Below are 25,515 nucleotides of genomic sequence, written 5' to 3' on the forward strand. Positions count from 1 at the left end.
GAATACAGTAACCCCAGCCCTCCTATTCCCTCAAGCCTTCAACTTCTACCCAGCAACACACACTCTGACCTCGCCTTATTGGCCAGGTTGAATCGTCATCTGCAGTTCGGATTGGTCTTCTATGATCTTGCAGATTTTTTTTTTTTTTTTCAATTGGCGAAGCAGCCAGGGGGACTCCCCCCTCCCCCCTGGGTTGGTCCGTAGGGGAGGCTAGAGAGGCGGGGTCGTGTCTGTGGGATTCCTTTTCCCGGGCCGCTTCTGATTGGGCGCGTGGTGCAATGCGCGCGACCCTTCAGACATCAAGCTCTCGGGAGGCTGGATCCTGCCCTCTCCGTGCTCTCCGCTTGTAAAGCGAAGTGCGGCGAAGAGACTTCGGGTTTGGCCTGTTGCAGGGGATCGGGGAGCTGGCCGGTGGGCGTAAGGGGGCTTGCAGCTGGGCGGGGCTACGGCTGCATCACCATCGGCCTGTGGTTGGGGTGCACGGACTGCGTTCACCTCGGTTCCTCAATTCCCGGCCCAGAAGTCAACAAATGCTGTTGAGTAAGTGCAAACAAAGAGCTGGGATGGAGGCAAACCCCCTAGACCCTTTTTAGCAGTTATTCCCGCCTACTCCCTTCCGCTTCCGAGTCAGGGAGGTGTGTCCGAACGAAAGGAGGAAACGAGCCGCCGGCGTTCAGACGCCGGCCGCGATTCCTTAGTTACGGCCTTACAGTTTTCGTGGTTTTTTCTCACCCGCGAGTCGCCGCTTTGGGAAATCAATTAATCTCAGGCTTTGCTGTTCCCACATCTACTTCCTGATCGGATGCTTGCACTTCCAGAGATTAAAAACTAACTGCAGAGAAGAAAGGAAGGGGCTGTGGTAGAATCAAGCAGTCATTCCCTGAGAGGCCTCCTGGGGAAGAATTTCCTTGCTTTTTAAAGTCAGCTGCCAAAATTGGTTGCTTCGCTCCTATTCCTAGAGCTTCAGTTGTTCTTTCACGTCCCAATTCCTCAAGAGCACTGGGCGACAGAGTTATGGAGAAACGCCTGCAGGAGGCTCAGCTGTACAAGGAGAAAGGGAACCAGTGTTACCGCGAAGGGAAGTACCGGGATGCTGTAAGTGGGTACCATCGAGCTCTGCTGCAGCTACGGGGTCTGGATCCAAGTCTGCCCTCCCCGATACCTAATCTGGGACCTCAGGGCCCGGCCCTCACACCTGAACAAGAAAACCTACTGCACACCACCCAGACAGACTGCTACAACAACTTGGCTGGTAAGAACAGGGCCAACGGGAGGGTAGAGTGTCAAGGCCGGTACATGAAAGTTTGAGAATATTGGGGAAAACACTGACGGCTCTTCTGTCTCTATCTAGTTATTCTGCCATGAATTGCAATATACTTTCAATCTGTGGGGCTCTAATTGAGTTTCGGTGCTTCTCACACTTCACTTGGAGAGTTTGATAAACACAACTTCTTGAGCCTACCATGACTCCGACTTAATAGGTCTGAGGTTTGTGAGTTGTGTGTACCAATTTGCGTTTCTATCAGACTTCCAGGTGATGGCTAATAGGTTTAAGGAATTTTGCACGACTTCCTGGTGGCTCAAACGGTAAAGAGTCTGCCTGCAATGCGGGAGACCTGGATTCAATCCCTGGGTCGGGGAGATGCCCTGGAGAAGGAATTGGCAACCCACCCCAGTATTCTTGCCTGGAAAATCCCATGGATGGAGGAGTCTGGAGGGCTACAGTCCATAAGATCGCAAAGAGTTGGACACCATCGAGGAACTAACACATAGAGAAAATCCTGAACCTGATGCTGAGCTCAGCTTGTTTGTACACTGGTACCGCATCAAATCTCACAGAGTTTTGGGTGAAGTAGAAAAGAATAGCTCTATTGTTTTGCCAGGCAAAGGGGAACACAGCAGGCTCCTGCCCTCAAAATCATGAGTCCCCACCTGGGGAAGATACTGTGAGGTTTTATATTAATTGTCCAAAGAATGTAATCATCTCATCTCATGGACGTTTTTTCTAATGGGTTGGTGGTGAGGTAAGTAAGGGTAAGCATCGTTGACCTTCCAGTTCAGCTGGTCTGGGGTCTACACTGCTCCTGGATGGCATACCATTGTTAATTGTTAACTTCTCCCACCTGGAGGTGGTTTCTGTATCCACAAAATAGCTTAAGATATTGTTGAGATGTCTGTTGTTGGGGAAACAGGACCTTGCCTCAAGGCTGCTCTTGGCTGTTTCTCCTTGGTCTCCCGACCCCACCCTTCCCTAATTAACAATTGCTTGAATCTGCCCTTCAGAACGCAGGGAAGGTCTTGGAGGCTGAATGCAGACTGTTTCCTATAATCGAAGAAATGGCAGACACAAAAAGCCCCTGTGCCCAGGAGCCCCAAAGGACCCTGCACAGTGTCAAACCTATGTTTAGACTGTTGTTTCTTTAATGTTTAAAATTTAGGAAAGAAGGCACTTACTTCAGCTGGTGGTGTAAGTCATCCATTTTAGATGTTTTGGATAGCTTTTCCTTATTTTCCTCCTTTCTATATAAAGCAGCTAGATGATACCTTGGGTAACTTGTACCTTCCATATCCAGCTGGCCTTGCATGGAGAAATAAAGTCCAGAGTTAGTATCACTAGGATTAATCTGCTGAAAGAAAGGAGACTTCTGAAGTCTGTTCTGTGGCAGGCAAAGTAACCATAGAGCTAATTAAGTTGTTTTGAAGTATATATTTTGTAATCATTGTTTAAATTATTTTTTCTTTTTTACTACCCTGGTCCTCAATGATTTGGTGAAATTCTAGCTTTTTTACAGTGTGTATCCAAAGCTATTCTTAGACTTAAGTAACAGTAATTATAGTAGCTACTATTTCAGTTCATTCAGTAATTATTTTTTGAATAAGTTAATATTTATTGATATGCTGAAGATATCGCAGTATAGTAAAACAGATAAAGATCCCTGCTGTCATGGGGAGATGGATAGTTAACAAAAGAAGTCACTTGTGTCTTAGACCATGTTGACTGAAAATGATGCACAAGGAGAGAGTTTTGAGTTAAGCTTTACTTGGGGCAAAATGAGGACTGCAACCCAGGAGACAGCACCTCAAAACAGCTCCCCCAAAAAAACTGCTCCAAAGAGGCAGTGTGGGGAAGTCAGTATATAAGATCTTTGTGAAGGGGGAGTTCAATCTAAAGACCTGTTTTGCGGGGGCACAAAGTGCCTCATTCTGAACTCCTTCAGGGCGTGTCAAGGCCTACAGCTGCAGTAGCCCAGGATTCAGCCTCCTGCTGTTGACAAGCACCAATTTGTAGTTGACAAAGATGATAAGTAATGTGGGAAAGGATAAAGCAGAAAATGGGTGTATGGACTTGCCTGGCAGTCCAGTCGTTAGATGCTACACTTCTAAAGCAGAGGGTGCCAGTTCGATCCCTGGTGGAAAAAAGATCCCACATGCAGCGTGGCATAGCCAAAAGAAAGAAAATGGGAATAGTGAGTGCCTTAGGCACGGTAGTGGTCAGGGAAGGCTCATTAAGGTGACATTTATGAAATGCCATGTATAAGCCCTTGATACACATATACATATAAACCTTAAGTATCACAGCAATCCTTTGAGGTAGATTTAAGGAACATATAGTAAGTGGTGGAGCTAAAATTAAACCTGGCAAGTCCAATTTTTTTGTGACTGTGCTGGGTCTTTGTTGCTGCAAAGGCTTTTCTCTAGTTTGGCGAGCGGGGGCCACTCTAGCTGAGGTGCTTGGGCTTCTCATTGGGGTGGTTTCTCTTGTGGCTCATGGGCCCTAGATCACATGCTCAATAGTTGTGAGACGTGGGCTTACTTGCTCTCTGGCATGTGGGATCTTCCCAAATCAGGGACTGAACCCATGTCTCCTGTATTGGCTAGTGGATTCTTTACCACAGGGAAGCAAGCCTCTGTACTTAAGTTCTTATTGCAGAATATACTGTATATTAGAGAATAGAATACACCTTGGGGAATTGGTCAGAAATCAAGGAAATGAGATAGATACTCATCTTGACTGTCCAGGTGGACCTGAAGGCAGAGTCTGTGGCTTTTCCATCTGTAGACCCTCTGCTTGGAGGTGCTTGGTAGATGTTTCCTAAAGACTCACTAAAATTAAGAAATTTCACTTACATGAGAGTGAAATTTACGTGTTGGGCAGTTTACTTATAGTACCTCTCATCTTCACAAAAATTCTGCAAGGTAGTAATGATTTTCCCCACTTTACAGATAAGGAAATCAGACCTCATCGCTAAAACCCTCCAATGGCGTCATATTATACTTAGGAAAATATTCAGACTCTGACCTTCACCTGCACAACCTGACGTGATCTGGCTCCTCCACAGACTGAATTCACAAAGCACACACCCACCTTCCAGTTTGGTAGGATCTCTTCTCTTGGCTAGAATGCCCTGCCCCTTGAATGACCCTTGTCCTTCAGATCTCGGCCCAGAAGTCACTTTCTCAGGGACGCCTTCTGTAATCAAGCATCACTCTGACCTCATTCAGTCTCTGTCCCACAGTTCTATTTTCCTCAAAGCACTAATAAATAAGTGAATTTGTTGGCGTGTTCCTCCTACCTGGGAATGAAAGTGCAAGCTCTAATCACTCACCAAGGTGTCTATCTTGTTCCTCTTTTTCTCCTGCTCCTACCTCCACCTAGCACATGGTCATTACCCCAGAACTACTTGTAGAATGAAGGAACAATGGGTTACATCATGGTAACCGGTCAGTGATGGGTTAGTTGAACGCTGGGGAAATACCTAAGTATGAACCGTATGGCCACTTGGTGGGGATGTTGTAGCAGGGATGCAGACATCAGCCCTGATTTCTTCCCAGCACATGATTTAATAATGCTGTGTGTAATTCCCACAGTTGTTAAACAGGAAATGCATTTCCCTTCTTAATTACAGAAAGACAGAACATTGACCTGAACATTGTCTCCTACACAGATTTGTGTTTGGAGTTCCCATTCTTTTATCCAAGGAATTCATGAGATAATATATCATCATTGAGAAGGGTAATTTTTGAGTTAGTCTTTGGTTCAGATTTCTTACTCATTCCACCTAGAAGCTGTGGGATCCTAGACAAGTTACTTTACCTTTGTGAGCCTTGATTTCTTCATTCATTAAATGGAGATGCTAACACATACTGACTTCAGAGGGTGGATGAGAAGACTAAACAAGCCCCTGGCACAGTGCTTACTGTACTCACTATTAATGGCAGTGGTTGTTGTTATTAGGACTTCAGGACAAGAATTGTGGTGAAATGGGAGAATCAAGATAGATAGAGAGCCTTGGGTAGAAGAGAGACAATGAAGAGTTTTAAATAATTTCTTTTTTCACCACGTGGCATGCCAGATCCAGTTCCCAAGCAAGGATCAAACCCCTGCCTCCCGAGAGTTCCAACCACTGGACCTCCAGGGAAGTCCCCATAATTAAAGTATAGTCTAATCAACTTTTTAAAAATTACTGATTTAATATGGCTGCGCAGACTCTTCTCCAGGTGTGGTGCCTCGGGCTTCTCTGTTGGGTGGCTTCTCTTGTTGCAAAGCACAGACTCTAGGGCACTCGGGCTTCAGTAGTTGTGGTGGGTGGGCCCAGCAGTTGAGCTCCCAGGCTCTGGAGCACAGGCTTAGTAGTGGCGGCACAAGGGCTTAGCTTCTCCGTGGCACATGAGATCTTTCCGGATCAAGGATTGAACTCGTGTCTCCTGCATCGGCAGGCGGATTCCTAACCACTGGACCATAAGGGAAGCCCTAGTCTTATCAACTTTTATAGCTGGGCCTGACCCACACTAGGTATTAGGTTGGCCAAAAAGTTCAAGTTTTTCTGTAACATCGTACAGAAAAACCCGAACAAACTTTTTGGCCAGCCCAACACGCAATGGGCATTTGAGATAGTGAAGTAGACTGTGAGGTACGTAAAACTTGTATTCACTGCTGTATCCCCAATGGCTAGAATAATGTCTGGCACACGGTGGACACGTAGATGTATTTGTTGGGTGAGTGAATGTTGCTGATAGCATCCTGGATTTGGTACTGCCTTGTGTTGGGCAATGGAGCATCGTGTAATAAGGTCCTCTTCTCTCTTCCTTCCGTTTGCTGCCATTAGCCTGTCTCCTTCAGATGGAACCAGTAAACTATGAACGAGTGAAAGAATACAGCCAGAAAGTCCTGGAGCGGCAGCCTGATAATGCCAAGGCCTTGTATCGGGCTGGAGTGGCCTTTTTCCACCTGCAGGACTATGACCAGGCCCGGCACTACCTCATGGCTGCTGTCAATAGGAAGCCAAAAGGTGAGAGAAGGGGGCTGAAGTGGGAAGTACAAAAAACCGTCCCACCGAGGTAGTATCTGTGGGAGAGGATTTTAGTTCATTTTCCAATGTATTGAGTTGTGAAAATAGATAATAATATATTCACACGTTCAATATTCAAAAAGTATATGACGATGTATGACAAACAGGCCTTCTACTCATGAATTCCAAGTTTCAGTTCCTAGATGGAGACTAAAATAGGATTTAGATTCCAGTGAATAAACTTGATAATCCTTGTTTCTACCAGTTTTCCAGCTGAGGTCTGGCTTTTGCATGACTATCCTTTTATCCTTTAGCTCAGCTAACCTCAGGTATGACCTAGAAGAACAGGCCTCCTGAGAATTTGAGGCTTGTTTCCAAGGCAAAAAGGATATCGCCAAGAGAATGATAAACTTGTTCCTGTGTTGGTGGTTCAGCTTTGAAAATTGTCTCCCATTTTGCATTATGGCTTAGAGTAGCTACTAAAGTAAGGGGGTCCCCAAACGTAAAACTCAGCAGAACCACTCTAATTGAATGGAAAAGTCATTAAAGTGTTAGTTACCCCGGTCTCTTGCGTTGGGGCAGATTCTTTACCATTTGAGCCGCCAGGGAAAGTCATTATGAATTAATAAAGATATAAAATATGAACCATTGCTCATGTTTCTTATCTTCAAGTACACAGATTAACTGCCACCCATGTATAGTAGGTTTAGAGGCTATGCTCTTAAAATTATTGTTTCTTCCAGCTCGTTTTTTTAAGTTAGAAACCAGCCCAGCCTTGTACAATAATTTTTTTAAAATATATATTTATTTATTTGACTGCATCAGGGTTTATTGCCACATGTGACCTCTCTGGTTGTGGCGCAGGGACTTAGTTGCCCCACATGTTGTTGAAAATAGGTGATAATACATGTTGTGGGACAGCTAAGTCTCTGTGCCACAACTAGAGAGGATCTTAGTTCCCCGATCAGGGATCAAACCTTCGGCATTGGAAGGTAGATTCTTAACCACTCGACAACCAGGGAAGTCCTGTACAAGATTCTTTAGAAATTAAAAATGGTATTAATGAAGGAAATTTACTGTTGCATAGAATAGTTGTGATAGACGCAGATCTTAGAAATTTTAAGAAATGGAAGTGTGTTCATAGTCCTCTTCTGCCTGGAGGTACAATTACGGGTCTGTCTCTGATTGCCTCCTTTGTCCTGTTTTAAGACGCCAATGTCCGGAGGTACCTTCAGCGGACACAGTTGGAGCTCAGCAGCTACCATCGGAAAGAGAAGCAGCTCTACCTGGGCATGTTTGGTTAAAAGAAGAAAGATACCCCTCCACTTGAACTTAGATGAACCATTAGAGACCCATCAAAGGGAAACCTGAGCCTCAGCAAGAGAAATTAACCCCATACCTCTGACTGAGGTGAACTTCTGTTTTGTTTCTAGTACTGCACAAACTCTTCTATCACTTACATAGTCTGTGTTTTTGTTTCCCCATCTTTCTATTTATATGGCTTTTAATATATGGTGTTATATATCAGAAACATTTGCCTCGAGAAATACAACCAGAAAACACTCATCAGTTATAGGTGGATTAATCATAGCTCGGACATAGATTTTGATGATAGATGTTGGTAGATGTAGTCATATACAAAGGAGAAGGCTTAGCAGAAGATGAAGTAATAAGGACAGGCAGAAAGGAGTTTTTTTCCTTCATATCCTCAGATTCCTAAAGCCAAAATGGGAAGCCCTTACACAGGTCACAAACTGGCAAATACATATTGTGAAACTAGACAGTAATAAATTGGACCCACATGCCTCAAAAATGAAAGATTTAAAAGTAACTACTTGATTAATTCCTTTTTCTTAATGTTCCACATACATTGAGATTCTTTATCCGCCACAAAAGTATCTAGTTCTTCTTATTTCTCTTGATAATTTCTAGCTATTGTAGCCTTGCTATTGTTCACACTCAAATCATTAATATAGTATACTTATTTATTTTTTTAATTAAACCCTTCTACCTTAAAACCCCTGGAGTCAAGCATCTAACTATATATTTATAACCTTTCAAAAGACCTCATGCCAGAATAATTTTTAATAGTTTCATACCTATAGGATGCTCATTTCTCTAAGAAAGGAAAGAGTTTACCAAGTCTTCTAGAAACAATACAAGAAAAGAGCAGGATAGAAACGTAGATCTGTTTTTTACCTGTCACCTTGTATTTTGTAAGAACTCCATTCCTTAAAGAGGAGGGAAACAGTGAGGAAAGGTTCTCTTTTCTTTGCGCCTTTTAAGCATCGACAGAACCTTCTGGAAGCTTTGTTGGGCACAGGTGCAGGCTGCAGATCTGGTACAGCCATGGCTCAGTAGGAGGCTTCCTCAACCGGGAGCGCCTTTGTCATTCTGCACACTTATTCTAATGTCCACAATGTATGAGTTGTACAGAGTAGATGAGACCATAATAGCTCTGCCTCTATATTTATGAATGAAAGGAATAAGTATATGTCATTAGCCATCATATAAACATAGTTTACAGACAAAAACTTCTTGGTCTTGCCAAGTGTACAAGAGCTCTTCTCTCTTAATCAGTAATGTGTCTCTCGATGAACTAGGCTCCTCTTTCTATCTCCCTGTACTCTTAAATAGTCCAACCATCAGCTTGTAACAAAAAGTCTTTATACTAAATAGTCTAAGTCCAAGGACACAACTAACAAAAGAGGAATATTTTATTCCTCTTCCAAGCTTCTTAAATTTCTAAGCCTAGACTGTTGCCAAATTATGTCATGGTTGTGTGTTATCTTTGTTTGGGGCTGGTTTTGTTTTCTGATTTTCTTTTTTTTTTTCCCCCTAAGACTTGATGTTACAGTAAGCTATGTTCTGTATCAATGAGGAAAAAATAAAGCTGTTATTTAAAAATGTAGATGTGTATTGCATTTTTTTTTTTTTTTTTTTGCATTACTAAGAGACAGAGTGGTCAGACTTAACATTTTGGTTTTCAATTTGAAGGCCGGCTCTAACAAAGATGCTAATGAATGGGGAAGTGGACAAAGGTAGGCAGCCAGATATGGGTCTGGAGGAGGCCTGCCCAGCCCACATCCTGAAGGAATCAGGTAGCTAAATCTGTGTACTCAGAAGTTTGTGGAGGGGGAAGCAGTGCACCTTACCAGTCCTTAAGGGTTTCCACACAGGATTTGAGGGTTTGATTGAAGAGAAAGCACTCATGATGATATGAAGATTCGTACTTCAGCACATAAGGAACAATTAAGAATGGTGTTTGTTTTTGCCAAAATAACACACACCTATGTTACTTTTTAGTCAACATTTTATTTAAATATATATTTTGGAAGGAGTTTTTGGACAGAGGAACATATTAAATGATACCATGGGAAGGTAATCAGCAAACCCCAGACTGAAACCATAAGATGCAAAAACCAATTTCTGCAATAAATTGCAAGAAAAAGAGAGGGGATTTTATATCTTAAAAAGAGGTTTGAGACACATCAACAAAATAAATATGACTCTACTTTGGATACTTATTTGAAGAAAACTATAAGACTGAAATAATGAAAAAAAGTTATATATATATAGGTCTCCTCCGAAGTCCTGGCACAGAGCTCCTAAAACCCTTAGAATTTGGATTCTGATTTAAGAAAAAAGTTTACGGGACAATTAGGAATCTCTGAACAAGAATTATCAGTTTTGTTGGGTGTGATCATAGTGGTGGTTGGTTTAGTCATTCAGTCGTGTCCGACTCTGTGACACCATGGACTGGATCCCACCAGGCTCCTCTGTCCGTGGGAATTTCCCAAGCAAGATTACTGGAATGGGTTGCCATTTCCTTGTCCAGGGTATCATCCTGACCCAAGTGATCATGGTATTGGGTCCTTTTTTTTTTTTTCTTCTTTAAGAATCCTTTTAGAGATGGCATGCTGAAATTGCTTACTGATAAAATTGAGATGGGGACTTGAGAGCACTTTATATCATTTGCCCAAAAAAACAAAACAACCAACCAACCATAAAAATAAGTATATATCCAAGTAAATCATCTTTGGAATCACTGGCTTTGGAGAAATAGAAATCAAATGCGAAGGGCTAAATGGTAAGTATTGTGAAGCTAAGGGCAAGTGAACGCATATGCTTGTAAAATAGCCAATTAAGATGTGAAATCCTAAACTAGGAATATGTTTCTAAAACTGGAGAGCAAAGGGTGGTTGTCTGAAAACTAAATCAGCTTGGAGCTCAAAAGCACGTAACTTCTTGGGGTTAAACTCTTAGTAGCCTGGGGCCTGATCCATCCCACCATCGGAGGCCGATTTTGGCTCAGTATAAGTAATCATTAGTCAGTGATTAGGGTTGCCCAACAGTTAAATAGATTTCCTTTGGGGATAGTTCTCTTTCAAGCAGAGGTTCAACACTTGGCAAAAGGAGGATCCAGTGTTGGACTAGAGGTTAGATGAGCTGACCTATGGTTCCTTGAATCCATGGGTGGGGCCTTCAAGAAAAGTGGAAACCAGAGAAACTATTGATCACACCTCTACGGACAGGCATAAACTTCTTGGTGTCCAGCAGATGGATAAAGAGAGGCAACTATGGCTGTAAGTGTGTTGGCTGCTGCTTTAAATGTCTTACAAATTCCTAGCTGCCACCTCCAATGAAGAAAGCATTCCATTCTGGGAACTAAAAGTAAATGCTCTTCAGGAGAATGTCACCAAGTAACAGATCCTCTTTAGTTTGTATTGCACTTGGCCAAGACAGTAACAATGGTTCCTGTGTCCCCCAGATGTCCAGAGAAAGTATATACATGATATATACATATACACATATTATGCCTTGCTTTTAGGAACCATTCTGAGGCAACCGATTTCTCCTCCCCCCGCCCACCCCTAGCCCCATGTCTTTTTAAAAAGTTGACAGATAATTCACAATCATACAGTTCACTCTTAAAGGCAACTGATTCTTATAGGCAGTTTGACGTGATAGTTACTCTAGGAAAGACTTTGGAAAAGGTGCTCCACTCAGCTAAAATAGCTCTTACTGGGTTTATGTACATCTTGCCTTGTTTCACCAAGGAGTTAAGGCAGTAATGTATTTGCATAAATAAAATTAGGCATTTGAAAGATACAAAAGTTATTCCAATACAAGGAAAACGAAAGGCATGGAATTTACTCCCAACCTTGGAAATGTTAAGCATTAACTTTTGCTCCCCATAATGCACCAGGTAAGGAACTTTCTTTGACCAAATATTTGCTCAGCACTGTCTCCTTCCTATGACTCAAAAACAGTAGCTTACTAGTAAGAGTTCAATGCTGAATGTAACAAATCCAAAAAGAATAAATTCAGGAAATTCACTCATATTTTCATCTAAATATTCCTTCCTGCTTTTTTTGCACTCAGTTCCTTATGTGTCAAAGAGAAAGGGTTTGTGGGGAGCCCTCTGGTCCATCGTACAAACACCACTCCACCACAGGCAGGGGCAGACCCTTCTCTTGCATTTCTAGAATGCTTTATCCCCCATGCCACATCAACACCCCAAGTTCCCATTTCTTTGCTGTCTTCTATTGCCAGTAACCACCTGTGTGATCACAGATGAGTGATATGACCTGTCTAGGCTATCACCACACCTTTTAAGTGAGAAAGGTGGACTAGATGAACTCTGAGGTTCTCTTCCAGTGTTTCTTACTTTAGTTTTCCCAAGTACCCATCATTTCCATTTCACAGGCCCTCAAACTCCCCCCACACACCTACCACCACGGTAGCGTTTCCTGCCTTCCAGTTTGTCTTCTTCAGAGACCTCAATCCACATATAAGAAGCAGGCAAAAATTTCAAGTCATTAATACAGTATTTGCCATTGAAACAAGTCAACCAAGTCTTTCTACATGGAAAGCAGACAGAAAGGGGTAAGGCAACAAAACCAAACACTCAAAAAAGAAACAACTTCTAGTTCAAAGTTAACCATCTTCAACAAAGTTTTAGGCCAGCATGTAGTCATAAGCCAGGGTTCAAATTCTGGCCTGCGCCTTAACTAGCTCTGACCTTGAACAAGTTAATGTAGATTGTTCAGTCTCAAGTTTCCTTGTTTGTGGGGAAAAAAATTGGGGAGAAGGATAATACCTCAAAAAGTTGTTGAGGATTAAATGAGCATATGAAATCCCCAATACAGCCCAGGACACAGGAGCTCAAATACAACAATAAACCATGTTGCTGCTAAGTCGCTTCATTCGTGTCCGACTCTGTGCGACCCCATAGATGGCAGCCCACCAGGATCCTCCGTCTCTGGGATTCTCCAGGCAAGAATACTGGAGTGGGTTGCCATTTCCTTCTCCAATGCATGAAAGTGAAAGTGAAGTCGCTCAGTCGTGTCCGACTCCTTAGGGACCCCATGGACTGCAGCCTATCAGGTTCCTCCGTCCATGGGATTTTCCAGGCAAGAGTACTGGAGTGGGTTGCCATTGCCTTCTCCCACAATAAACCATAATTGTGTAAAATAACCTAATTTGTATACTTTTCCTAAGTAAAGTCTACATTACCCTCTCCTTATCTCACTTTTTTCCTCCTAAGCAACCTGACCCCTACCCCAAATGCAGGCGTCAGATTCCTAAAAAGCCTGGAGGAAAGCTATGAAAAAATCAGGAGGCATGCAGGTTTGTGAAGAAACCAGCCAACCGGTTCAGAGAAATACTTTCATTGCCAGTTTTATGGTCCAAAATGCAGAGTGAGAAGCGATTACATCTCTGGAAAATTCCCAGTGCGGCGAGGAGTTGGCTGAGACGCAAATACCCATAAAGTTCTCTCCGGCTGGGAAAAGAAAAGGGTAGGAACCTTCAGCCTGGGCAGAATCTTCATTCCATCCCCAGCGGAGGAAATCAGGTGCTTCCACCTTCCGTGCTGCTCCCCCACCCCGCCCCCCGCTCCGGCGGGGGCAAGAGAAGGCCTGGCATCGGCGCATGCTCTCCCGGATGTTAGTTTTTGGAGCCAAGTACAAAATCTTTGGGTGGCCCTCCAGCACTGCTGTTCTGTCTGTCTGCGGTCGGGGAGCCAGGGAGGGGCTGCGCTCCCAGGACCGGGCCAGCCTCTGGATCCGGTTTGCTGCGTTTGGCCAGGTCCTCATTGTGAGCCTTGCGGATGTGGCGGTACAGGTCCCCTGACTGCGTGTAGCTGCGCAGGCAGTAGCGGCACTCGTAGGGTCGCTCCCGCGTGTGCACTGTGGCGTGACGCCGCAGTGTGTAAGAGCATGAGAAGGTCTTCCCACATGTCTTGCAAGTAGGAACATCCTCAGTAAAACCCCCAAAGCTTCCTGGGGCTGTTTCATACTCAGAAGGCAGGTAGAGTGGCTCATGCAGGGCAGGTGGAGCAGGCAGAGGCGAGGTCACCAGCCCTCGATGATACTGCCCTGGACCTGGCAGCAAATGGTAGGGTAGGTGCGGATCTGGCGGCAGGAAGTTGTCACTGGGCCCCACCTCCTCCAATCCTGCGGCCCGTGGCTCCTCAAAGGCCTCTGGCTGGGGGGGCTGCCCACCATACATGGCTCCTCCAGGAGGGAAGAGTCCCTCAGGACCTCGAGGCTGTTCCTCTGACACGTCAGGCTCCTCATCAGAAATCACAATTGCTTCTACTTTCACCTGTACCAGCTCAGCTTCCGCGGGGGCTGGAGCCTCGGATGGAACTGGGACTGCAGCTGAAGCTGGGGGACAGAAGCCTTGCAATGGTCCTCCAGTTGCCCTTGGTTCTGCCACCCTCAGGCTCTCAGAACCCACATCAAGTGGAGCCAGCGGCTCCACTGAAACAGTTGGGAGGCCCACAGAGAAGTAGTTTGCAGGGTTGGTCTCTGTGGAACTGCTGGGGCTGGCAAGAGAGACATCAGCCACTGGTAGAGGGGGTGCCCGCAGATGCGATGACTCAACCTCCACGCCAGGCTGTGTAGTGTCAGCCCCAGCTGGCATTGGTGGCTCATCTGGAGGACAGACAGGTGAGGGAGCTGCAGAGCCTTTCCATTCCCCTTTGCCCCAGTGCCCTGATGTCTCTGCTGATGCCAGCGAAGCCTGGGAACCACGGGAAGTGCTGGACAAAAACTCCAAATTAGGGGGTTGTGAGTTGGTTTCTTCTTCCTTCTTGGTACTATCCGCCTCTGCCAGGCCCCGGGCTTGCAGCCGCCGCTTACACACCTTAACAATATCATTCATGTGCAAGTAGCTGGCAGCTGCCAGCACATCCTCCACAGGGGTATCGCCCCTCAGGACCAGCTGGCCAGCATACATAAAGTCCAGAAGCAGTCCAAAGGCCGGGGCTGTGACAATCTCGTTGTGGATACACACCAGATCCCTCTTGTCCAGTTCCCGCTCTTTGTAGAAAAGCTGGAAAAATGGGCTGCAGGAGGCCAGCACAGCCCGATGGGCCAAGAACTGGGTACTACCCACCATCACGGTGCAGTCACAAAGGAAACCCTGGGACCGCTGCTCTCGGAGGCTCTGCAGCAGCTGCTGGCTGTGTTCTGGGAACTCCATAGCACTCCACAAAAGGAAAGGGACCCTAGGAAGATCCTCTCCAGTGGTTCCCCTGGGAAGAGAGGAAAGTGGGTTAGGGCAAGTAACCTCCCTATAAACCTAACGTCAGCTCTGAGCTATTACTTGCCACCCCAAAGACTCTGGCAGCAGCATCCCGACCCCAAGATGCTCCCTTATGTTACTACCCTTCTTGCTCCCAGGTCACACCCAGTGGTCTACTTTTAGCCCCGCCCCTCGGCCTAACCGTAGCAGCAGGCCCCGCCCCGTCCAAAAAGCCCCTCCCCGGAAGTCCCGCCCCTTAAGCAGCCTCCGCTTCCTCGATGCCCACCCGGTAGCTTCCAGCACCTCGGCCAACTAGAGTCTCGACCCCAGGCCTTCTCGGGTGATACCTCTTCGCCCTACTCCGGGAACTCCCTGAGCCTCTCTCGAATTCCAGGGGCTAAGCAGTCCGAGAGTGGGAACTAGCAGAGAAAGCTGACCCTCACCCACCAACGAGCAGCCACCGGGAGAGCTCCGCCCCTTCCCGCCTTCTTAGTTTTAATTGGCTCAAATTTGTCTTCCCTCGTCTCGGATTGGTTCACTTTCTACTAACCATTCCCCCGACTCAGGGCGGGGTCTCCAAGTGGATGCTGGTGGCCGTCGCTCAGGCAGCTAGGCGCCCGATTGGTTAGCGCTCCTGTCCTAAACTTTTTCTTCTCGTCCCGCCTTCTTTGCCTCGGAGCCCTTGAGATTGGCTGAGCTTTTCCATCTACCTGAGGCTGTGGGAGGGCCGGGACCTGTGAGCAGTGGAGCGCGACGCCCTCGGGGCGGGGCTCGAGGCCTGCCACGGCGCAGAGCGTTCTGTCTTAGCGGGCAGCATGTCACCCCGGCTGCTGAGTGTCCGGGCAAAGGAGAACCAACAAACTGGTGTGGTACCCAGGAGGTCCGGGTCTTAGACTCGGCTCTGCCTAACCGTGACCGATGGCTACACCTCTCTAATCTGCTCTTGAAGGTCTCTTCGCCCCTCAAAAACTCGAAGATGCCCTACTGCCTTACTCCCCGCAGTCTGATAGATCCAGGCTCCTGTCTCAGCAGTGGTGGTGTCAGAGAACTAGCAGCTGTGTGGATTGTAGTGTCCCTAGCCTGAACCCTAGTGAAGAGATTCGTGTCCTCTGTGTCTGGAGCGTAGTGGGCAGTTGCTGATAGGAGAGGAGAGAGTGGGCTCACAGCCCTAAAATGTCCCTGGGCGTGACAATAAAGAGTGTGGCTACTTAAGAAATATTCCAAAGTTCCTAGAGGAACCAGAGGAAAGGGCTGTAAATTGGGAGTCAGTGATACCTGCCTGGCCTCAGACAGGGACAGTATGTTGACAAGGTTTTTTTTTAGTTACTGAGTTGCTTCCGACTTTTTGCAACCCCATGAACTAGAGCCCGCCAGACTCCTCAGTCCTTCGGATTTTCCAGGCAAGAATACTGGAATGGGTTGTCGTTTCTTTCTCCAAGGTATCTTCCTGACTCAGGAATGGAGCACGCATTTCCTGCTTTGGCAGGCAGATTCTTTTACCCCTGAGCCACCAGGGAAGCCGGCCATTGGCACTGGTAACTCCAAAGTGCCCTTCATCCACTATTCACCCCTTGACCTGCCACACCTAGCATCCCCACTTTATTCTGCAGCCAAGCACTCCAATCAGATCTAGGTAGAATTAGCGACAGTTCATCTTTCTACCTTCCATCATTATACTAGAGATATGCAGGCGACACTGCCCTCAGGTTGAGAGCTCACTTCTTCCAGATAGTCTTCCAAGCCATACAATATTTATTGTTCAGTTCAGTCACTCAGTCGTGTCTGACTCTTTGTAACCCCAGCACATCAGGCCTCCCTGTACATCACCAACTCCTGGAGTTTACCCAAATTCATGTTCATTGAGTTGGTGATGCTGCTCAACCATCTCATCCTCTGTCATCCCCTTCTCCTCATACCCTCAACCTTTCCCAGCATCAGGGTCTTTTCAAATGAGTCAATTCTTCGCATCAGGTGGCCAAAGTACTGGAGTTTCAGCTTCAACATCAGTCTTTACAATGAATAGTCAGGACTGATCTCTTTTAGGATGGACTGGTAGGATCTCCTTGCAGTCCAAGGGACTCACAAGAGTCTTCTCCAACACCACAGTTCAAAAGCATCAATTCTTTGGCGCTCAGCTTTATAGTCCAACTCTCACATCCATACATGACTATTGGAAAAACCATACCTTTGACTAGACGGACCTTTGCTGACAAAGTAATGTTTCTGCTTTTTAATATGCTGTCTAGGTTGGTCATAACTTTCTTTCCAAGGAGTAAGCCTGTTTTAATTTCATAGCTGCAATCACCATCTGCAGTGATTTTGAAGCCCCCCAAAATAAAGTCTCTCATTGTTTTCCCATCTATTTGCCATGAAGTGATGAGACAAAATACCATGATCTTCATTTTCTGAATGTTGACTTTTAAGCCAACGTTTTCACTCTTCTCTTTTACTTTCATCAAGAGGTTCTTTAGTTCTTGACTTTCTGCCATAAGTGTGGTGTCATCTGCATATCTGAGGTTATTGATATTTCTCCCAACAATCTTGATTCCAACTTGTGCTTCATCCAGCCTAGCATTTCTCATGATGCACTCTGCATGTAAGTTAAATAAGCAGGGTGACAATATACAGCCTTCACGTACTCCTTTTCCTGTTTGGAACCAGTCTGTTGTTCTAGGTCCAGTTCTGACTGTTACTCCCTGACCTGCATATAGGTTTCTCAAGAGGCAGGTCAGGTGGTCTGGTATTCCCATCTCTTTCAGAATTTTCCACAGTTTATTCTGATCCACACAGTCAAAGGCTTTGGCATAGTCAATAAAGCAGAAATAGATGTTTGTCTGGAACTCTCTTGCTTTTTTGATGATCCAGCGGATGTTGGCAATTTGATCTCTGGTTCCTTTGCCTTTTCTAAAACCAGCTTGAACATCTGGAAGTTCACGGTTCACGTATTGCTGAAGCCTGGCTTGGAGAATTTTGAGCATTACTTTACTAGCGTGTGAGATGAGTGCAATTGTGCGGTAGTTTGAGCATTCTTTGGCATTGCCTTTCTTTGGGATTGGAATGAAAACGGACCTTTTCCAGTCCTGTGGCCACTGCTGAGTTTTCCAAATTTGCTGGCATATTGAGTGCAGCACTTTCACAGCATCATCTTTCAGGATTTGAAACAGCTCAACTGGAATTCCATCACCTCCACTAGCTTTGCTTGTAGTGATGCTTTCTAAGCCCCACTTGACTTCACATTCCAGGATGTCTGGCTCTAGGTGAATGATCACACCATCAGTTACTAATATCAACCAGGTAGTTATTAGGAGAAATAGATTTAAGGGACTAGATGTGATAGATAGAGTGCCTGATGAACTATGGACAGAGGTTCATGACATTGTATAGGAGACAGGGATCAAGACCAAATGCAAAAAAGCAAAATGGCTGTCTGAGGAGGGCTTACAAATAGCTGTGAAAAGAAGAGAAGCGAAAAGCAAAGGAAGAAAGGAAAGATATAAGCTCTGAATGCAGAGTTCCAAAGAAGAGCAAGAAGAGATAAGAAAGCCTTCCTCAGTGATCAGTGCAAAGAAATAGAGGAAAACAGAATGGGAAAGACTAGAGATCTCTTCAAGAAAATTAGAGATACCAAGGGAATATTTCATGCAAAGACGGGCTCGATAAAGGACAGAAATGGTATGGACCTAACAGAAGCAGAAGATATTAAGAAGAGGTGGCAGGAATACACAGAAGAACTGTACAAAAAAGATCTTCACGACCAAGATAATCACGATGGTGTGATCACTCATCTAGAGCCAGACATCCTGGAATGTGAAGTCAAGTGGGGCTTAGAAAGCATCACTACGAACAAAGCTAGTGGAGGTGATGGAATTCCAGTTGAGCTGTTTCAAATCCTGAAAGATGATGCTGTGAAAGTGCTGCACTCAATATGCCAGCAAATTTGGAAAACTCAGCAGTGGCCACAGGACTGGAAAAGGTCCGTTTTCATTCCAATCCCAAAGAAAGGCAATGCCAAAGAATGCTCAAACTACTGCACAATTGCACTCATCTCACACGCTAGTAAAGTAATGCTCAAAATTCTCCAAGCCAGGCTTCAGCAATACGTGAACCGTGAACTTCCAGATGTTCAAGCTGGTTTTAGAAAAGGCAAAGGAACCAGAGATCAAATTGCCAACATCCGCTGGATCATCAAAAAAGCAAGAGAGTTCCAGACAAACATCTATTTCTGCTTTATTGACTATGCCAAAGCCTTTGACTGTGTGGATCAGAATAAACTGTGGAAAATTCTGAAAGAGATGGGAATACCAGACCACCTGACCTGCCTCTTGAGAAACCTATATGCAGGTCAGGGAGTAACAGTCAGAACTGGACCTGGAACAACAGACTGGTTCCAAACAGGAAAAGGAGTACGTGAAGGCTGTATATTGTCACCCTGCTTATTTAACTTACATGCAGAGTGCATCATGAGAAATGCTAGGCTGGATGAAGCACAAGTTGGAATCAAGATTGTTGGGAGAAATATCAATAACCTCAGATATGCAGATGACACCACACTTATGGCAGAAAGTCAAGAACTAAAGAACCTCTTGATGAAAGTGAAAGAAGAATGAAAAAGTTGGCTTAAAAGTCAACATTCAGAAAATGAAGATCATGGCATCTGGTCTCATCACTTCATGGCAAATAGATGGGGAAACAGTGGAAACAATGAGAGACTTTATTTTGGGGGGCTCCAAAATCACTGCAAATGGTGACTGCCCCCATGAAATTAAACGACTCTTGCTCCTTGGAGGAAAAGTTATGACCAACCTAGACAGCATATTAAAAAGCAGAGACATTACTTTGCCAACAAAGGTCTGTCTTGTCAAAGGTATGATTTTTCCAGTAGTCATGTATGGATGAGAGAGTTGGACTATAAAGAAAGCTGAGTGCTGAAGAATTGATGCTTTTGAACTGTGGTGTTGGAGAAGACTCTTGAGAGTCACTTGGACTGCAAGGAGACCCAATCAGTCCATGCTAAAGGAAATCAGTCCTGACTATTCATTGGAAGGACTGATGAAGCTGAAACTCCAGTACTTTGGCCCCCTAGTGGGAGGAACTGACTCATTTGAAAAGACCCTGATGTAGGGAAAATTTGAAGGCAGGAGAAGTGGATGACAGAAGATAAGCTGGTTGGATGGCATCCCAGACTCAATGGACATGAATTTGGAACGGGTAGGCCTGATGTGCTGCAGTCCATGGGGTTGCAGAGTTGGGCATGGCTGAGCAACTGAACTGAATATTGATGATCTCTAATTCCATAACAGCCTTTCTTATCTCTGCCACCACTTTCTTATCCTCAGACTGGAGACTGAGGTTCTTCTGAGATTTGCACAAGTAACTTGGCCAAAGACACACAGCTGATGAAAGAAAGCTGAGTGCTGAAGAGACTGAATCTAGGTCTATCTTCAAAGTCACACTCCTAACCACTTTGTAGATCTATCTTCTTAGAGTGTCCCCTGGGTGGTCTTCAGGGTTGTCATAGTACTCATGGACAGAGAATTCAGACTCAGTTGGGGGCTGGATTATCATGGCTGTTGGAAGAACCAGTGGCACAGAAGTAGTGAAAGGTTGTTGCTGAACTATTGAAGCCACACATTTGGGGAAAAATAACTCACTCAGAAGGACAATGGAGATAGTGGAGTGCAGTTTATTACACTGGTGGGCCCAAGGCAGAGTCTCCTCTTAGCCCAGGACCCCGCCCAGTTTTTGTGAAAACCTTATATACCCTAAGTGTAAGTGCACAAACCCACCTCCCCAACTTCCTGAAACTAGTCTGAGCAAAGGAATAAGAAAGATACAATCAAAGTTAACCTGTGATTCATATGCCTTAAGCATAGGTAGTTAACAGTGGATAATTATCAACAGGCCTGTGGTCATACCCCAGTAAGCATAATAGAATGTATGATTCTATATGGTTACACAGATAATTAGGGTATTCTTTTAGGCGATGGAGAGTGTAGGTAGGAGCCCTAGGCCTCTTCATTCTGGGGGACCTGGTCTTGCAGTTGATATATCGTTTCCATAGATACTGGGCATATAGCTCAAAGTCCACAGTCCAGCCAAGATGGAGTCCTGCTTTCAAGATAGAGCCTGTTTTGTCTGTTTCCTCCTTCAGAACCACGAAAGATGCCAGGATTCTTGGCCTCCAGAAGAGAATTCAATCTGGGGCTAGAGGTGAGGCTTGATCGCTCAGAGCTCTCATGTAATGAAGTTTCATTAAAGTATAAAAGAAATAGAGAAAGCTTCTGACATAGACATCAGAAGAAGGCAGAAAGAGTGCCACCCTGCTAGTCTTTAGCTGAATGTTTTTTAGCTACTGGGCTTCCCTTGTGGCTCAGCTGGTAAAGAATCCACCTGCAATGCAGGAGTTAAGGATTTGATCCCTGGGTTGGGGAGAGCCCCAGGAGAAGGGAAAGGCTACCCACTTCAGTATTCTAGCCGGGAGAATTCTGTAGACTGTATAGTCCATGGAGTCGCAAAGAGTTGGACACGACTGATCGACTTTCACTTTCACTTATATAGCTCCTGCTACAAAAAGCCTCTTGATGAAAGTGAAAGAGGAGAGTGAAAAAGTTGGCTTAAAGCTCAACATTCAGAAAACAAAGATCATGGCATCTGGTCCCACCACTTCATGGGAAATAGATGGAGAAACAGTAGAAACAGTGTCAGACTTGATTTTTTTGGGCTCCAAAATCACTGCAGATGGTGACTGCAGCCATGAAATTAAAAGACGCTTACTCCTTGGAAGAAAAGTTATGACCAACCTAGATAGTATATTCAAAAGCAGAGACATTACTTTGCCGACTAAAGACCGCCTAGTCAAGGCTATGGTTTTTCCTGTGGTCATGTATGGATGTGAGAGTTGGACTGTGAAGAAGGCTGAGCGCCGAAGAATTGATGCTTTTGAACTGTGGTGTTGGAGAAGACTCTTGAGAGTCCCTTGGACTGCAGGGAGATCCAACCAGTCCATTCTGATGGAGATCAACCCTGGGATTTCTTTGGAAGGAATGATGCTAAAGCTGAAGCTCCAGTACTTTGGCCACCTCATGCGAAGAGTTGACTCATTGGAAAAGACTTTGATGCTGGGAGGGATTGGGGGCAGGAGGAGAAGGGGACAACCGAGGATGAGATGGCTGGATGGCATCACGGACTCGATGGACGTGAGTCTGAGTGAACTCTGGGAGATGGTGATGGACAGGGAGGCCTGGCGTGCTGCGATTCATGGGGTCGCAAGGAGTCGGACTCGACTGAGCGGCTGAACTGAACTGAACTGAACTGCTACTGCTGCTAAGTCGCTTCAGTCATGTCTGACTCTGTGCGACCCCATAGATGGCAGCCCACCAGGCTTCCCCATCCCTAGGATTCTCCAAGCAAGAACACTGGAGTGGGTTGCCATTTCCTTCTCCAATGCATGAAAGTGGAAAGTGAAAGTGAAGTCGCTCAGTCAGTCCGACTCCTAGTGACCCCATGGACTGCAGCCTACCAGGCTCCTCTGTCCATGGGATTTGCCAGGCAAGAGTACTGGAGTGAAAGTGAAGTAGCTCAGTCATGTCCAACTCTTAGGGATCCCATGGACTGCAGCCCACCAGGCTCCTCGCAGTCTGTTAATTAGAGAAATGAAATGTCTCAAAAATCAGAGACTGGCACCAGGCCCCTCACCCACATCATCCATTTGAGATAACATTGGCACAAGGGGGGTTGTCCCGGGCCATAAAATGAGTGACATGAATCTTGAAGAAAGGCAGGTTTCCAAGCAAATAGTTTCATGAACGTAACTTAAGAGAATATTTGCATGGTTTGTCAAGTCAGCTCTGTGTCTTAGGCGGAATCGACTTGAAGACAGAGTCTAGGGTAAGTTCATAGTTCATTAATGTAGCTAAAGACAAACATTTCCATAAGAAAAACGCATTGGTTAGTTGAAGGTTTGGGAAAAGTTAAGTTCAGGTGCAGCCAGGTGTCATGGTAACACAGAATTTAAGAGAAACCTCTTTTTAAATTTGTATAGAGAAAGGGAAAAAAATCTTAACACTTGTAGTTTGTTTCCTCCTGCCACTTGAGAGAGAGATAAAAAATGTCTGACACTTGCAGCCTATTCCTCAGTTTGGAGATCCTTGGTTTTCCTGCCTGTTACCCTCTCATTTCCCCCTTTTATTTTAGGAGAATTATGTTGCCAAGGGAAAGGGGCATTGTTCTTGTTCCGTAACTGCTTCCAAGCTAATGAGGGGTGTTGTCCCTAAATTGGTAAGGCAACATATTTTCCTAACCCTCATATTGAGGGTGATCCAGGGGCCCCAGGTGGTAGTTGGGGGAAGCTGCCGTAGCCGCAGGAGTTTGAATAACCATTTGGAACTTAAAAGCCTTCATGCAACTAGAAACAAATCGAGCTATACAGGTACAGATGCAGGGAACAAATAGCAAAAACAGAACAATCAGCAAAGTTAAAAGCCCCATTATGTCCATAGTTAAGGTACAAAGTGTTGCACCAGGCCATTTTAGGATTGTTAAATGTCATCAGATTAAGACGAGGCATCAGTATGATTGTTGTTTTCGAAGGTAGTCACAGACTTGGAGAAAGTCCTTTCCTTGAAGTGGAGATGTCCACCAAGGGAAGCCTTCTACTGATGAAGAGGGGAGGGCTCCGCAGACCCAGCAGTTAGATTGATTGTGGAATGCAGTGTAGGAGTGAGCCCAGGACAGGAAGGCATTGTCTTGAGGATCAAATGGCAGACTCAGGATTTTTAAGAGTCAGCAGAAGCAGGCTCACATAGATAATCAGGCCCATCTGAAAAGTACAGTCAGAGTATAGAAAGTAAAGACATAAAATGACATCACTTAGTTCTGGTTAGGGTACCACTTCTTAACTCAAGTATGGTGCACCCAGAATCAATTCCTGGTACTTTGACAGCTGTGGGAGAAGAGAGAATAACCTTGTAAGGGCCTTCCCAGAGGGGCTCGAGGGATTGGCCCTCAGATCCTTATGTTTTTATCAGGACTTTGGTTCCTGGCTCAATGGATGGGTCAGGAGTCACCTCCGGGAGTTTCATTAATGCCTGTTGAAAAGTTGAGAGTTGAGTTACATAATTAGTTAATTCCAAGGCTTTAGGAAAACTTTTTAGTTGTCGTTGCAGGAAGGCGGACCCCTTCCAGAGCCCGAAACTGGGCTCTTGTCTAACACTCAGAAATGAATTGTCTGAGGAGACACATCTGCTGACAAAGCAAGAGATTTTATTGGGAAAGGGCACCTGGGTGGAGAGCAGTAGGGTAAGGGAACCCAGGAGAACTGCTCTGCCACGTGGCTCGCAATGTTGGGTTTTATGGTGATGGGATTAGTTTCCGGGTGGTCTTTGGCCAATCATTCTAATTCAGTCTTTCCTGGTGGCGCACGCATCACTCAGACAAGATGGATACTAGCAAGAGGGATTCTGGGAAGTGGACGGACACGCAGTCTCTCCTTTCAACCTTTCCCGAACTCTTCCGGTTGGTGGTGGCTTATTAGTTCCATATTCCTTATCAGGATCTCCTGTCATAAAACAACTCATGCAAATAGTTACTATGGTGCCTGGCCAGGGTGGGCAGTTTCAATCAGTGTGCTTCCCCTACATTTTCAGGAATTATTCGTTCATCCTCCAACTTAACCATCCTTTATCAGTAATCCTTGCTCCTCTTTTCTAGTATCTTTCTAATTCTTCCTCAGTACATTGTGATTTTTCCTATTCCACAGGACCTGTCCAGATCAAAGGCATCTGCAGTGAAGGGGTTTCCTAAAGTGCTGCTTTTCTGGCTTGACAGTCAACCTTCAGCTACTTTACTATGTCCCTGCTGTGCACTTTGTAATGCACAACAGCTACTTCTTTAGGACAATGCTGCTGCTGCTGCTGCTAAGTCATTTCAGTCGTGTCCGACTCTGTGCGACCCCATAGACTGCAGCCCACCAGGCTCCACCATCCCTGGGAGTCTCCAGGCAAGAACACTGGAGTGGGTTGCCATTTTCTTCTCCAATGCATGAAAGTGAAAAGTGAAAGTGAAGTCGCTCAGTTGTGTCCGACTCTTCACGACCCCATGAACAGCAGCCTACCAGGCTCCTCCATCCATGGGGTTTTCCAGGCAAAAGTATTGGAGTGGGTTGTCATTGCCTTCTCCGTTTAGGACAATATATAGCAGTTAAAAGTCTCTTGATCTCTCTGAAATGCTTACTAGGTTCTCCTGTTGCTGTTTTAAACTGTCTTTCTTTCCACATTGCAGTGTGAGCTTGTTAAGTCAAATAAGCATACTTAGAATCAGTATAGATATTTACTTGCTGACTTTTGCTTAACTCTAGAGCTCCAGTCAGCTAGCTGAGCACTCATTCCCTGGGGGAGAGATTTTGCTTCTAAAACCTGTTCAGCCATCACCATGGTGTAACTTGCTTTATGCTTCCCATCCCAAACAAAAGAACTGCCATCTGTAACTATTTCCATGTCAGGATTGTCTAATGGGGTATCCATCAGATCTTCCTGAGCTGCATAGTTTAAAGTTAGAAATTAGGAACAATCATGATCAGGTGTTTCATCTTCTTTCTCAGGAAGCAAAATGGCAGGATTTAAATTTCCACCAACTTTAAGCTTAGTTATTGGTCCTTCTAACAACAATGACTGGTATTTAAGAAGCCTACTAT

The 25,515-nt window shown here is 45.2% G+C and overlaps 2 protein-coding genes across 2 annotated transcripts; one reads left to right on the forward strand and one right to left on the reverse strand.

Moving 5' to 3' along the window:
• Positions 1 to 191: 191 nt before the first annotated feature.
• On the forward strand, positions 192 to 9,201 carry TTC9C (tetratricopeptide repeat domain 9C). The gene is made up of 4 exons (XM_040256057.1): positions 192 to 540; positions 960 to 1,252; positions 6,108 to 6,290; positions 7,500 to 9,201. Exons 2-4 carry the CDS (start codon positions 1,015 to 1,017, stop codon positions 7,592 to 7,594), a joined length of 516 nt encoding a protein of 171 aa, XP_040111991.1. The 5' UTR covers positions 192 to 540; positions 960 to 1,014; the 3' UTR covers positions 7,595 to 9,201.
• A 384-nt stretch (positions 9,202 to 9,585) lies between these two features.
• ZBTB3 (zinc finger and BTB domain containing 3) lies at positions 9,586 to 15,080 on the reverse strand. Its single transcript, XM_040256058.1, is given in 2 exon segments — positions 9,586 to 13,258; positions 13,260 to 15,080. Coding segments are annotated over 2 exon segments (1,833 nt in total). The 5' UTR covers positions 14,784 to 15,080; the 3' UTR covers positions 9,586 to 12,949.
• Positions 15,081 to 25,515: the final 10,435 nt, after the last annotated feature.

The sequence above is a fragment of the Oryx dammah genome, unplaced genomic scaffold (assembly GCF_014754425.2).
Source record: "Oryx dammah isolate SB20612 unplaced genomic scaffold, SCBI_Odam_1.1 HiC_scaffold_15, whole genome shotgun sequence".
Lineage (NCBI taxonomy): Eukaryota > Metazoa > Chordata > Mammalia > Artiodactyla > Bovidae > Oryx > Oryx dammah.

Excerpts from the sequence above, each read along its gene's own strand:
- TTC9C (XM_040256057.1), top strand. The coding sequence starts at position 1,015 with ATGGAGAAACGCCTGCAGGAGGCTCAGCTGTACAAGGAGAAAGGGAAC. Across the intron at positions 1,253-6,107 it reads CTGCTACAACAACTTGGCTG|CCTGTCTCCTTCAGATGGAA; the intron begins GTAAGAACAGGG and ends TGCTGCCATTAG. Across the intron at positions 6,291-7,499 it reads TGTCAATAGGAAGCCAAAAG|ACGCCAATGTCCGGAGGTAC; the intron begins GTGAGAGAAGGG and ends TCCTGTTTTAAG.